Genomic DNA, 14,159 nt, shown 5'->3' with positions numbered 1-14,159 from the left:
CACATCCTTCCTTCATCCATCCATTTATCACTTCTCTGTTGCCTCTTCCACAGTGTAACCTCGCAGCCAATTAAAGAGCACCACCACTGCTCTGATGCCTGCTGCAGTGACACCTGTGAACCCTGTTTACTGAGTTGCATCAGAAAGGTTACTTCAAGCATTCAATCCAGCAAGGCTCCCTTAATACTAGCTAGACACAAACAGAACAAAACTTTTATTTATTTTTTCCTGTTCTCTACTCCCATACAACACCACCACCACCACCACCAGCACCTGCACCAGCACCACCACGGGGACGGACCGTGGATGTCTAGACTTAAAAGAGGTATCTTTAAACATTAAGGGGGCAGTAAAGCTGAGTAGGAAGCTGGATAATGGTTGGATTATAATGACAGCTGCAACGGATGGCTCCTAAACGGTGATATAAAAAGACGTTAAGTTTGTGAAGCCAGCAGTGAGACAAATGAATGCTCTGAGTGAACCACAGACAGGCTTCACACACAACTGATATACTTATTTAATATCAGCTTGGTGTGTTGGAGCCTGAGAGATATCGGCTGGTGGGTAATGATGCTGTGAATCCTGATTCCAGCCTGCAAAAAAAACCAACAAACAAACAAACAAAAACAAAAAACCCAGCAACATGTTTCTCCTCCTGCCTGGCCAGAAGCACACACTCCTCACCGAGCGACACCGCTAATCCACACGGCGATGTTGCGAGGCTGTTGTTTGTCTGCTGGGTGCCAGCCCCCTCTCTCTCTCTATCTCTGTTACCCCGTGCGGCGCTGGTGTCATTCCTGGGGAGAGGCGATGATTAAAACCCTTCTGTCGCTATCGCGGCACGGCCTCGCATTGCGCCGTGACTCCTTGCCTCCGGTGCAAGCCAGACGCATTGTAGCCATGCATTTATCTAGCTGTCTCCACACCACTGGCGGCAGACGGGTGGGCCACGCTCCCTGCTAAAGCCCAGATACTTGACATTTGTCTTGAGAAGAAGAAATAAAAGTGCAGACTTTGGAGGAACCCTCTGGCTCTGCGTGCAGCTATGAGAGGCGCTGATGAAGGTGATGAACACTTAAACATGAAGGCTGCAGTATGTGATTTTGCTGAAACCCCTCAGGCAGTCCTCTTACAAGGAATAGATCCCATAACACAAAAACAGGCCAAACAAACAGGGAATAAAACCTCCAGCCCAGGTAGTTTATTACCCAGTGACATTCAAGGATCATGCTCTAATCACGGGTCACTATACCTACCCAGGGATCCTTGAGTGTGAAAGGACTCCATAATCCTGCAGCACAAAAGAACCCGAGTGTTATAGACAGATATTATGTCCAGCATCTATTCGTTTGTAATGTTAAGCTGAAAGGAAGTGTGTTTTCCCGTGCACACAACCCGAGTGTGTGTGTTGTTTGTGAACAGAATTAAAGAAAAATTGCACCTCCCTCTCTATATTACCTGCCTGAACGGCAGGAGGCAGCCAGATTTATATCTAGCCTTCAGCTGTAATGTTCTCGATTCGGTGCAGCTTCCACAACAAGAGTGTCGCACAGAGCCACAACAACACACACACACACACACACACACACTCACAGCTTTGTGCATGACGCTAAAGAAAAGCCAGATTTTTAAAAAAGGCCACGCTAATATCTTAATCACATGCTGATCACAGCGAGCCGCACGTCTCCTCTTGACCTCAACGTCGAAATTTCACATGTGGTGAGTCGGAGCGGCTTCAGAGTACACAAGGACGGGACCTGGCCTTTCCCTTTATTTGAGCTCTTTTCACTTTAATTAGATTCTCGGGCTGAGACGAAGCTCAGTCCGTCCAGCCTTCTATCACCTGAGTACCTGTCGTATTCAGGTGTCATACTTGTGTCGTTTTGAGAGGCGAGCCGTGTCACATCTTAAATACCCCCTTCACAATGTAATTAATCCTCTCATTCAGGCACCTGGCATTTCCCCCTAACTAACTTCTTCCTTTTGTTATTCCAGCCATTGAGGTTGGCGAGCATGCACGCATGCTTAGCAGTGTTAATGTGCGTGGATAATTGTCTCTAAAGGACTTGCCATATCGCCAAAGGTGTATGGAGCTGGAGGCAGCTGTTCAAACCTCCTTGAGCCTGCCATCAATTAGAACGCAGTCCTCAGCAGCGTTACCGTTTCGGCTTCACCTTCAAACTAAACGACAAGCTATCGATCAATATGGATTACAAACCGCTGTCTTAACTGAACACCTTCAGGTGCCGCAACTTATGTATTTTGCCGACATTATGCAATGCTCGGAAGTTATTGGAGCTATTCAGGATTAAGTACTTTTCCCAAGGGCACCTTGTAGATTCAATTTGGGATTAAGAACCAGAGTTAAGAGACTTGTTAGACGAAAGAGAGCCAGGATGCTACCCACCTAACACTGGGTCAGCTGCATCCTCCTCCCCCTCTGACCGTTAGCCCTCTGCTACTTAATCGCTAGTGTGGTATTGCAGCGTGGAGCTTAGGGTGTATTTCAGCCCAGGCACTTTGTCAAAGTCACCCTCTGCTATGGCCCAGGCGTGTGCTGCAAATGGGACTAATTAGTAACTCACAAAGACAGCGGCGCAACGTTCATCCCACAACGCTCAATCGTGGGCTGCTGTCTCAAAGCTTCTGTCTCACCCCCGGAGTGTGTTCTGCAAGATACATGGTATTGACAATATGTTAAAAAAACTAACAGTTAACACAAACAATGAGGTCCCTTTCACAGCCAGTACTGAGGGCGGACACAGTATTTAACACCTAGACACACAATCCTCCTCTCAGAGAGGAAAGCTTCATTTATTCTTTCTACATCCGCGCTTGGTCTGGTGTGACCAGTAGCTAATGGTGGCTAACGTTTGCTAACAATAGCAAACTTCTGACATGGTGACCTTCCTGCTTTATGACTCTGCTTGCACAACTGTTAGACTATGATGTTATCACGATGGTGTTATCACAGAAGTAAAATACGCAATCAACTCAAGGGAGTCTGGAATGACCGGCACAGACGTCACCCTAATAAATTCTTCTGATACAAAATCAGAAAAAGTGGAAATGGAGTTGCTGCCACTCTTACGCCACACACACACACACACACACACACACACACACACACACACACGCTTTGAAGCCACACTAACAGCTCAATACAAGATACACAAACGGGCATTATTTGATGACATCTCTGTATCATGTCTCCTCCATCCTTTCTTCCCGGTATGTAAAGTGCACAGTTGGGGCGCGGAGGAAATTAACTCTGGTTAGCATCTCAATGGACTGTAAGGGGACACAGGCCACTTATGGCGAGCAATTATAACCCATTAAAGCTTTTTGAAATATACGTGTAACCTTTATATTTAAAGAATCCACTTAGCTTAATGAAAAAAACGTCACCAGCTCAGGCGCTGGACGTCTGAGCTCCGGTCACTGAGCTGGACGGGTCTAAGAAAAACATGACATGAGAGTAATGTGGGGACTTTATGGGGCAGACATGCTGTTTGAATGTCACTTAAGTAAATGTCTGCTCTCACTCTAATTGGTATCGGTGTCATGAAGTCTCACTTGAGACTCGTCGACGGGTTCAAGCGCTCTCGCAAACTTTCTTAAAGATCACCGAACGCTCAGAGGCACGTGGTCGAATTTCCATCAGTCCCGTTTCAGTTTTAGTAACTTCTGCCGGACGCTACCTGATAAACCAAGCGGCTTCCTTTCAAGATCCTCATGACCAAACTCTTAATAAGAAGCAGGAGAAATTAGCATGTATCAGCTAACACCAAATTTCAAATAAATATTTCCAAGCGAGATAAGTCTTCGGCAAGTTTGTAAAAGGTGCTGTGGTGTTAAAAGTTAATGACACAACAGCATCTTGATTTTTTAGAGGGAAACCAGCAGAGCATTTTCAGTGGCATAAATTTTTATTTCCCCAAAGGTAGCTCTTCTTGAAAGGTAACTAAATGAAGATGAAGACGAAGGTAACCGAGTGAACACTTTCTAATATTTCTCTCAATTACAGTTGTGTCTCTATGTTTGCAGGCAGGAATATAATGGGGGGGGGGGGGGGGGGGGGGGGGGGGGATCTAAAAAGAATAATCACCAAGAAAGTTCTGAACCCAGAAAGAGACTTCAGACAGAAACAATGCTGCTGCGAAAGCCTGCAAGTCGCTCTTCTATAAACCCTCTCTCTTTAGGTTGTATTAGCTTGTTCCCATTTTCAAACAAGAGAGCACGTTATTCACGCCTCCTCGCATCGAGTCCCTCGCGGAGTGGCGCCTCTCTGACGGGCCATCCGTGCTGTTCACGTCTGACACCAATGTTGCATCTCATAACCGTGAGATCCAATCAGCTTCTACATGGACGGAGAGAGAGGGAGAGAGCCAAGTGTGATCAGTTGTGGTCTGGCAGAGATGGACAGGAGACGACCAAGGCGCTGGCAAAGGCCCAAGGGCCTCCGCCCGGGCGCACATTAAGGTGTGTGTGTGTGTGTGTGTGTGTGTGTGTGTGTGTGACAGGTTAATAACCCAGCCATTGTCCTACAGAAAGAGCACCAACATGGGATTTATCTGCGCGTAAAGTTTCATGCTTAAATCTCTACTGAGCAACTCTCAACACTGAAAGAGAAGAATCACTGTGCGAGAACTGTCTTTTCCCTTCATATCCACATCCAGAGAAATGAAGGGGTTCAGCATCTTATTCAAGGACACTTCGACACATGTGGGAAAGAGGAGGAGGCCAAATCAAACCAATTAAAACGCTCAGTTTCCAGATTCAACAGGCGGCTGTTTTTAGGTGCATTCCCATGGCAGGAACGCTCCACAAAGGCTGTGCTGTCAATTTTTGTACAAATGATGTGAAAGGCGACCGGCGCTCTTTTGATTAGTCAGCAGACTAATTTGCTTTATCTTCCCAGGGCTTTGGCTCTGCTGTGGAAATGCAAATCACAATGTGATTGAGAAAACCTTTACCTCCTGCAAGGTTCCTACACATTAGTTCTTTGGGGGGAATTAAAAGTCCCTGGAAGAATTTGGTGGAGAAGCAGCTTTTAGTGAAAATGCTGTCCAGCACCAAACAGCACGCAGACAAAGACAGTGACGAACTCGCAGGCGCACATCGCGGAGCATTTAGCAGCTACAGAGCAAGAGGAGTTGACGGGGACCAAAGCGAATCTCTGACTTACACTCACCGATAAAATCTTGCTAAAAATCTTGGAAATTAATTCATTAAAAAGACAAAATATTTGACCAAATTACTCAAAGGATTACTTAACTTAACTCTATGATATCAATTAAACTAATCCAGTCTAATTATTACCAGCTATGTTTTTTATCACAAAAAAATTACCGACATCCTCGGATATCAGCTGCTTGGTTGCCAGTTGAATTCATCACAGAAAAATTAAGGAACTGAGGAAAAACACTGAGGTACAAATGAAGTTTCAAACCAAACTCGTCTTAGTGAAGGTGATAACAGCATTTCAAGACATTAATTGGTCCACGGAAGTTTTAGCTTCTAAGGAGCCACGAGGAATCCTTCACTTAAAATCAAAGATGTACAGCCTCAGAGGGCTCCCTGCGGACCTCCCGGAGCTTAAAGAGTATCCATGAGGAACCCTTTTTTTTCATTTAGAGCGTATAAAACATGTAAATGTTAGGCCCAAAACATTGAAACATGGAAATGTTCCCTAATGAAAGCTGCAGCGGGAGGCTTCATTAGCAGAAGGTCTCCAGAAAGTGAAAAACAACACAGAAATTCGGTGACAGTGTGCAGGCTTCACAGCTAACTGTGCTGAAATCTCGATGGCTCACAACATCTTTTCCTCCTCAGACGCCACATTCATAATGCCGAAAACAATATGAAGTCATTTCCTTTTTTCTCGCGCTCTACATTCATTTTTCTTGAATGCTCCATTTTCTTCCGCTGCAGGCTCACTGAATGTTTACAGTGAACATTACAGGTCACAGCGGAGTTCTTGTCGTGGAGCATCCCTCTTATTGCTGTGTCTGCTTGAGTGTGAAAAATAAACGACATGTATCCCTGCATTGTGGAGGCTTTCACCACTTCATGACAACAGAACTAAAGAACTACATTCAGTAAAATCGCAGCATGTGTGTATGTGTTGCTCTTGAAGCAGAGGATGAAGCCTAATATTGTGGGATGGCCCATATTTTTTCAGTTTTCTTGCGAGAGTGCTTTGCATGATGCTGCCGAGCCTCGGCAGGGCAGTGGCTAATGAGCCGGCTATGAAGATGTAGCGAGGGCTGCTGCTGCACTTCTCAGGATAAACAGCCCACGACTCAACAAACATCCTCAAATCTGATCTTGCTGCTTATTTTTAGCAGTTTTCTCAGGCTTTTTAAAACTGCTTTTTGATTTCATCGCCGTTATTTCCACTACACTGGCACCAGGGGTGGAAGTAGCCGATTACATTTACTCTTGTTACTGTGACTTCTGGGAGTATTTCTTTTAAAACTCAGTAACATTATTTGCACTTAAGTATTTCTTAACTTTGCCACATTTAAAGTTCAAATCACCTAATTCAAACCAGTGAGAGGACCACCAACAAAAACACAACACATAAATCTCTTATGTGAATAAAGAAAACCGTGTGTTCCTGTAGAACTCCATCACTCTTGGGACAAATCTAATTGAGAGGATGTTTTGCTCCGGACTTTAAATCACCACCACTTTCGTCCGACAAACGTTGCACCCACCTGTCTTTGGCTCCACCGAGAAGTACGGCTGTCCGTGGATGATGCTGTAGACCACCCTGGCACTGTTCCCATATGTCGGGTCATCCGCGTCCGTGGCTGCCACTTGCACTACCATGGTTCCTGTGGGCAGACAGCCCTTCATTAGTTTCCAAGACAACATCCAGAAGCCAAGTCAAACCGAGCTAAATGTGGACATAGTCATCATATCAGCCGAGTGTGTGACAGATTCTACTTGAAAAGGGGGGGAAGGGAAAATAGACAATGAATATGTAACTTTTGAAGAGGGAAATAATCTCTGTGCTGTTTGCTTGTTTTGTACTGTTTTAATTTTTATATAAAATATCTGAGTTTAAAGCAGTTTTTCTTTTACTGAAACCAACAGCACCAAGATCTGACATGTTCTGTGCGCTGGCCTCAAATGCTGGGAAACAAATAACAGCTTCAGTTGCGGTGATTCTGCTGCAAGATTAAAGTGTAACTCTTTGCCTTTAGAGATCATTTTGTCGCCGTTGCTCCCATTCGCCTCCCACAGATCAGTTAGCAGCATCTTTTCCGGTACCTTCAATCTGTTGATTCTAATTCAGCAGCCAAATGGGTTGTGCAACCCATCTGTGCATGTTAAAGAGGCACTTCACCCCCACCGAAAAAGACAAAGCTGAATTATTATGGATGTCATATCATCACTGATCCCAGTACTGCAACTTTGGTTTCTTTTTTTTGGGTTTCAGAAGAGTCAAAGAGTTTGAATTCGTCCTCCAGCGATGTCATATCTTTGTGTTGTAGTTCAACAACAAAAATAATTTTATGATACAAAGTTTGAGAAAAAGACACAGTTGGGAAAACAACTCTTTACTATTTCATTTCCTAGTTAAAATCTTTGTTAACATGAGCAGATGGTAACCCACCCAGTTACTGATTAACAGGCCCACAAAGTGCTTCTGGAGAGGAATGTCGATCTGCGGAGGGAAAACTGTAACCATGAAAACAAAATGATTTTCTGAGGGCGAGAGGCGGGTTTGCAGTCTTACAGCACAAACATGTTAAGTGCTGTTTGTTTGGGATGCTCTGTTGAATCCTGGTTGGTGACAGGCAGATCATCTGGTGTAATGAAGTGTTGCTTCTAGAGGAGTGGAAATGAATTGATGAATGAATTTAACCTAAAACAGTGCAAATTATAAATCCAAAAAGGAAACAATGAACCTGAAATTGATGTGATACTATAAATAAACAAGAACCTCTTGAAACATTCCAAAATATTCCTTCATTTACCCCTGAAAACACTTCACATCACAGACTGGGGTTGTTGTTGGGCTACAAAGTTGCCACTTCACTTCATCTCCATAGCAACTCCCATCCTTCAGAATGCTGAAGATTCTTTTTACCCCTCAACAGTTTGCAAACACCAACACCCCGGCAGATACGGGGCAGATTCGGCCCGGTTCAGTCCTGACTTGGTCGCGCCAAAGTCATTTTGGAAGTGGGATGATTGGCTTTTGTTTGACGTGCAGTTTGAGCGACGGCCAATTAATCACGTGATCAACGACTTACGATCTGGTTCTGGGACGATCGCTTGGATTCCTGGCACATCATCAAGGTTTAAAAGCCAACCCAGGGATCGGGGCAGCTAATTAGCTTCAGCTAGCTACATACATTAGATCTGTCGCATGGCTTGACAGTGTTTGTCTGTAGCGTCCATGCTAAATAATAAACAAACAAATTATTAGAAAATAATGTCCAAATCAGTATGCTAGTATTATATAATGGGCACATCAGTTAGCTATAATAATAACTGACAAAATAAAGAACAGTAAACAACAGCAGCCAGGGTTTGATAGAAAGTGAAGGAATCTGACTGATGTTTTACTTTCTGTTGGACTGGAGAAATATTAGTTATATCACCTTGGACTCAGGGGGACTCTGACATTATGCAGCGAGTGCTGCAGATAAAGTTATAAAACCCAACATATAAAGCTTGATTTTGGTTTAGTAGCCAGTAGTGCCCCCCACCCCCTCCACCCCTCCACCCCCCCCCCCCCCCCCCCCCCAAATCCCCAAACTTCCCTCCAGCTTACAAGGAGGAAATTTGTTTTCAAACTCGACTGAGAACTCTGCTGACAACTGACAACTGTTGTTTCTGCGTGCGGTGGAGAGTATTGTCCTCTCCCACTCTCCCTCCGAGGCAGAGAAGAAGACATCAGACGTGACTCCTTATGCATTTCTCTTTAAGTGTGCCGACTGAACGCGCGTGATGTGACTTGAGCTGACAGCCGTGGCTTGGAAGGTAAAGCAGAGGAGCGTTTGAAGATTTCACAGAGAAAACATAATCAGCAACAATCAGTGCCAATTAATTTCAATAGGTCATTCATTATGGAGGTAACAGATCTGTTTTTTTTTTTGGTTTCCAGGCAAAGTAATCAAAGAATTTATATCTATACGATAATAAAGCGGAAAAGGCTTGTAATAAAATTTTAAATGATCAAAAACAAGCGTTACAGAGCAGGAGATTTTCTGCTGTGAGACTGTGCGTCAGCGGCGGTCTTAAAGCTGACGCCTTCTGCAGTCTCACGCTCGGCAGCGGTGAAATCATCAACAATAGACATTGTTGAAATAACCTTGGAGATGAAGAAACACCATTTTCCGCGAGTGTGTCGTTTCCACGTGTTCGGATGAATAACTGGCTCATGCCTGAATATTTCACTTTAACGGCCAGCAGCACATACACCACTGCATCTGGCTCGGCTCGGCCTCATATCGTAGCGTCTGACAGGAAAGTGCCGTCTTACAAGTTGGTGATATTTTACTTTGAAGCAAACATCCTAATAAAAATCTCACTTTCTAACATGAGATATACTTTACAGGCTTTTTACAGAATGAAGTGATCATGGAAATTGAAGATTAGAGTCCTCCATTCTGGCTGTAAAGCAGAATTAACAGGCTCTGGCCCTGGATGAGAACAATATAATGGAAAAAAAAAAGAAAAAAGAAAAGCTTGGTGGAGCTGGAGAAGTTATCACCAGGCTGGTTGTAGAAGGACACCTAGATTATATCATCACCTCTTAGTCATGACAGGTTATATTACAGGTAGTTTAAAACACCAAGGTCAAAGGATGACTGTATGAAAGAGAACTCAGGGGACGTCTAAATCTCTATTACAGGTTGATAGTTAAAACCACTCCACACAAGGCGCAGTGGACGAGGCTGTAAATTAACATTCAATATGGACTCGGCTGCAGCATGCATTTTTAAAAGGTTTGTTTTTGAACTGTTTTTCTACAGGTTGTTTCCTCGCCCCCCCCCCCCCTTCCTCAACAAACATCCTGTTCTTACAATAATGCCAGAATGAAAGGTAATACCAGGCGGCTGAGCTGGATGTCAAGAAAAAATAAAAAGCTGATGAACAATCTGAAATTTGAATAGATTCTTTCTGCTCCACGAGGCTGTCAGCTGCTACTCAATTTGCCCTGTCGGTGTCCCTTCAATATTTGTCCATCTTCATTGACGTGATGGATCAGATCTTCGCATTTTTTATTTATTCCCCCGCAGCTGTGTACAAAACAGGTTTCCTAATCAATTCCGTATCTTGGGTGAGCAACTGTCATCTGCCAGTAATGAAAATAAATGTGGCATGCTTAATCTGAATGGGAGACAGGTATTCTTCAGGCACTTTCATATAAAGGCTGCATCCGACTGTCAGGTGCAATATGCATTTCTGAGTGCACACTCACAATGCAGATACGCTCCCATGTAACTCGTATATATTGACACAGACCGCATGTATTTTCACATCCTCTTCATGTAGAGATAGAAATCATTTTTCATGTGGCAAAAGGTGATTGGATTCGAAACCAAAATCTGAACGTACATATATTTTAAAATAAAAAATAAAATAAAAAAAATCAATATTAAAACATTTCATTTAAGCCCAGTAATTTCACAACGCCTTCATGAGTATTCAAAGAAGGCGACGCTGATTAAGTTGATTATATTCATGCACATTCACACCTGCTCCCCACTGTTTCAGATAAGCAGGGATTATTGCTTCGAGTTCAATTCACATTCATTTGCAGCCGCCAAGCAAAAAAAGTGAATTACAAAACTTTCAAAGAAAGTTAGCAGCTTCCTGCTGTTTTCTGTCTGTGTGGGGGGGTTTTTTGGACAGAGCATCTCAGTGCCCACTTTATTAGGTACCCCGAAAGTGCACTGTAATATGATCTTCTTTGTCACACTCTCATATGATGTCAGTAGCACTGAGGTCATAATTAGTGATGGTGTTTTGTATTTTCTGCCTAACGCATGTACGTAAATAGGGATGACAGAAAATGATCATGTAGTCCAATGAGATTTGCGCACAGTAGAATCAATATGAAACCAAAATTTCAATGGACTCTCTTTAAAACCATCCCATCCTTGATCTCCGCTCTCATGAATTAGACAGGAACAATGACAGCTGGCTATAGGACTGGTGAGTAGTAAATCCAAGAGCTGTGGCCTTGAGTTGACATTACATTCTCTATGCTTGTAATGAGACCTCAAACTGCTCCTTTGGCCCCTTCGCTGTGCAGCGGGACGGAGCCAAGGCTCGCGATTGTCACACCTCCAACTGTCCTCGAGCTCTCTTGTCTTTTATTTGACGTCCCTGCCGTGATTAAGACAAAAGCCTTCAGAGATCCCCGGGCCATAAGGTCTCCGTGTGTATGGACGAGCACTGCCTCTAATTACTTTAATTAATTAAATTCATGATTTCCTCTAAATTGAACCCATTCATCAGCCGTGCAGAGCTGTGACCATTAATGATTTAAAGACATCTATAAAGGAATTATTGAGGACAGGGGGTGCTTGACCCTTCCCTGTTCTTTACTGCATTGATAATTGCTTTGAGCAGATATTTACAAAGGGAGGCGATGCATTATTCTCCTGTTGTTCTCACAACTTGTGATGAAGACCCTCGCAGGAGCTGGCGCAGTAAATAAAGTGGCGAGGGGTGACCCTGCATCTCGGCGCTCGTGGTGTGAACGCATTCCTCCTGTGGTTGATGTACCGAGTTGCTGTCTTATCTCGGGTTGGACACGAGACTCCGAGCCCTTGTACTCTAATCCTCTGGTTCCTTAAGCCTGAGCTCTGTACCCCCCGTTGACAGGCGGCTGTGTAATCCTTCAGAGATCTCGGCGCCTGTGTTGTAAGCAAAGCGCTGCTTCCGTTGGAACGACTCCCACTCCCACTGTACGCCTGCTGAAATCTTCATTTTTGACTTTGAAGGTTCTAAAAAAGCCACAAACACCTTTGTACTCAGTCATTTCCATCTGTACGCTGCCACGCGTGTTTGAGGCATTGATGCGATGCAGAGGCGCAGTGTTTATGGAAAGTGCGACGTGCAGATACTTTTGTCGGCAGAGCCCTGAAACTTAAAGCGTTTATGATAAAAAAGATTTATTTTAACAATCGATCACGTATTCACTATATGTGAGAGGGGATCAATCCCTCAGAGGATTCCCCTGCTCCCCTCAGCTCCACAGAGCTTCATACAATCTCTGTGTCTTTTTCCGACTGCAGCAGGCAGCCGTTTTTCGTTCCACAGACAAAGTTGAACCACAGTGGAGCATTTACCAGCTACAGAACCGTATTTCCCTCAGGAGTCAGCGGAGATCAACATCTCAGGTGCCATGACACACTGACTCCAGATGAGTCCTAATGCTCCGCCGCAATCGGCTACATCAGCTTAAAAAGGGTGATAATTTGCCAGCGTCACGTTCACAACTTGTTGCCGGTTTTAAAGAGGTAAGTAACACCCCCCGGGTTTAACTTCATATTGGACAAAAATGCATTTCAAATCCAGATCTCACCCTCCCACCTTCCCCTAGTTACCATGTTACCACAGACACTGTGTCCCTCAAGCTCTCCTTTTAAAATCACAAAGACAGCTACGAGATGTAAATGAAGTTTTATACATTCAGGGTGATGCCAAAGACTGCAAGGCAACATCACAGACTTTTGGTTTTAATTCAATTTTCTCTAAAAAAAAAAAAAAAAAAAAAGAGTTTACCCTAGAGACAAGAATATGCTGATAATATAATAAAGTGGATGTACATTTAATTCATTAACTTTAAAAAAAAAAAAAATGGATATATTCTTCAGTTACTCTTTAAAGTAATTCTCAACTACTTTCTAATTACACCCTTCTCTTGCATATTTTAATAAAGTAATGCTGATTGTGTAATGAATTTGACATCGTTTGAGCAGCAAATCTACATCTTTTCAACATCCTGAGAGGACTGATTGCGAAGCCCCGATTCTGATAATGAACTATTATACTGACTGCAGATTGCGGCGCCTGGCACAGTTAATTCCTGTTTGTGAACAAGATCCGTATCAAATATTGGAAATGGTATATGTTTTATTTCCTGTTCTCTCTCTCAGAGGATGCAACGTGCCACCGCATTTACGACCGCGAAAGTTCATGCCCTGCAAAAGTTTTACGAAATAATCAATAACTGGAACACCTCAAGAGAAAATAAATGTGATTCATCATTCGCATGAAGTAATTTCTCGGTCTGAAGTTATCTCCAACTTTCTGCTTGTGTTTTTTAAATCCAATGAAAAGGCCATAATATCACCCCCTTTTTTTTTTTTTTCCCTGTATTTCCGTATTGACAGCCAAGTTTATTTCTGTCTCCATCCCATCAGTCACAGCTCACTTGTGATTAGACCACAGCTCCCAGCATGCCTTGGAGCGCCCTGGGAACCCCTAGGAGAGGCTGGAGGACGTTAAGGATGTCTGCGCTGCTCTGCTCACTGTGAAGTGGCAAGATAATGGATGGATAGAAATGTATTTGTCTGTATCAGACATTTTTTCGGACACACTTTCAGCAGGCAGGTACCTGAAAGTACCGGCCAGCGTGAACTCTGAGTCCAATTTGTGGAGAGAGCGCCTGTGGCCCTGGAAGGCTGATTCAGACCTTAAGTTTGCTTGACTCAGTTTTTAAACATTCGTCATTCATCAACAGTTCTAAGCCTAGAGGTCTGCGCTGGCATATGTGAGGTGATAAATATGTAAATTAAGATGCATCACTCCACTTTACAATACACTGAGTCTGGCTGACTGAAACCACCATGAAACAGCATGTTGAAAGCATTTTTATGCTCAGCACAACCCATTTCTTGTTGACCAAAATGTAGAGTTTTACTTCTGTGATTTCAAAGTCATGCTTTGAAAGAAAAAAACAAACCCTCAAAAACAACCCAAACCAGCTTTGGTAAACTGATAAAATGGTTTAAGTGCCATGTGAGGGTCTATATAAAGCGCACACAGACCGTGGCTTATCACTATGGAGGTCACTCTTTCTCATTCCAGCTGTGCTCCTAATACACCTGCTCCTAACTTGAAAGGCCTCGGGATGTTGTTGTCTCTCATTTGCATTTACTCACATTTTGAGCGTGAGC

The 14,159-nt window shown here is 43.6% G+C and overlaps 1 protein-coding gene across 3 annotated transcripts in view; it reads right to left on the bottom strand.

Annotated features, from left to right (window-relative positions):
* cdh7a (cadherin 7a) overlaps positions 1 to 14,159 on the bottom strand; it is a 132,701-nt gene that overhangs the window by 38,329 nt on the left and 80,213 nt on the right. For all 3 annotated transcript variants that reach the window (XM_056364768.1, XM_056364767.1, XM_056364765.1), the window contains one exon: positions 6,723 to 6,842. In XM_056364768.1, the coding sequence (XP_056220743.1) occupies positions 6,723 to 6,842 (120 nt within the window). The remainder of the gene's footprint in view (positions 1 to 6,722; positions 6,843 to 14,159) is intronic.

This window comes from Seriola aureovittata, chromosome 20 (genome assembly GCF_021018895.1).
Source record: "Seriola aureovittata isolate HTS-2021-v1 ecotype China chromosome 20, ASM2101889v1, whole genome shotgun sequence".
NCBI classification, from domain to species: Eukaryota; Metazoa; Chordata; class Actinopteri; order Carangiformes; family Carangidae; genus Seriola; species Seriola aureovittata.
This window is presented reverse-complemented; position numbering and strand designations above follow the sequence as displayed.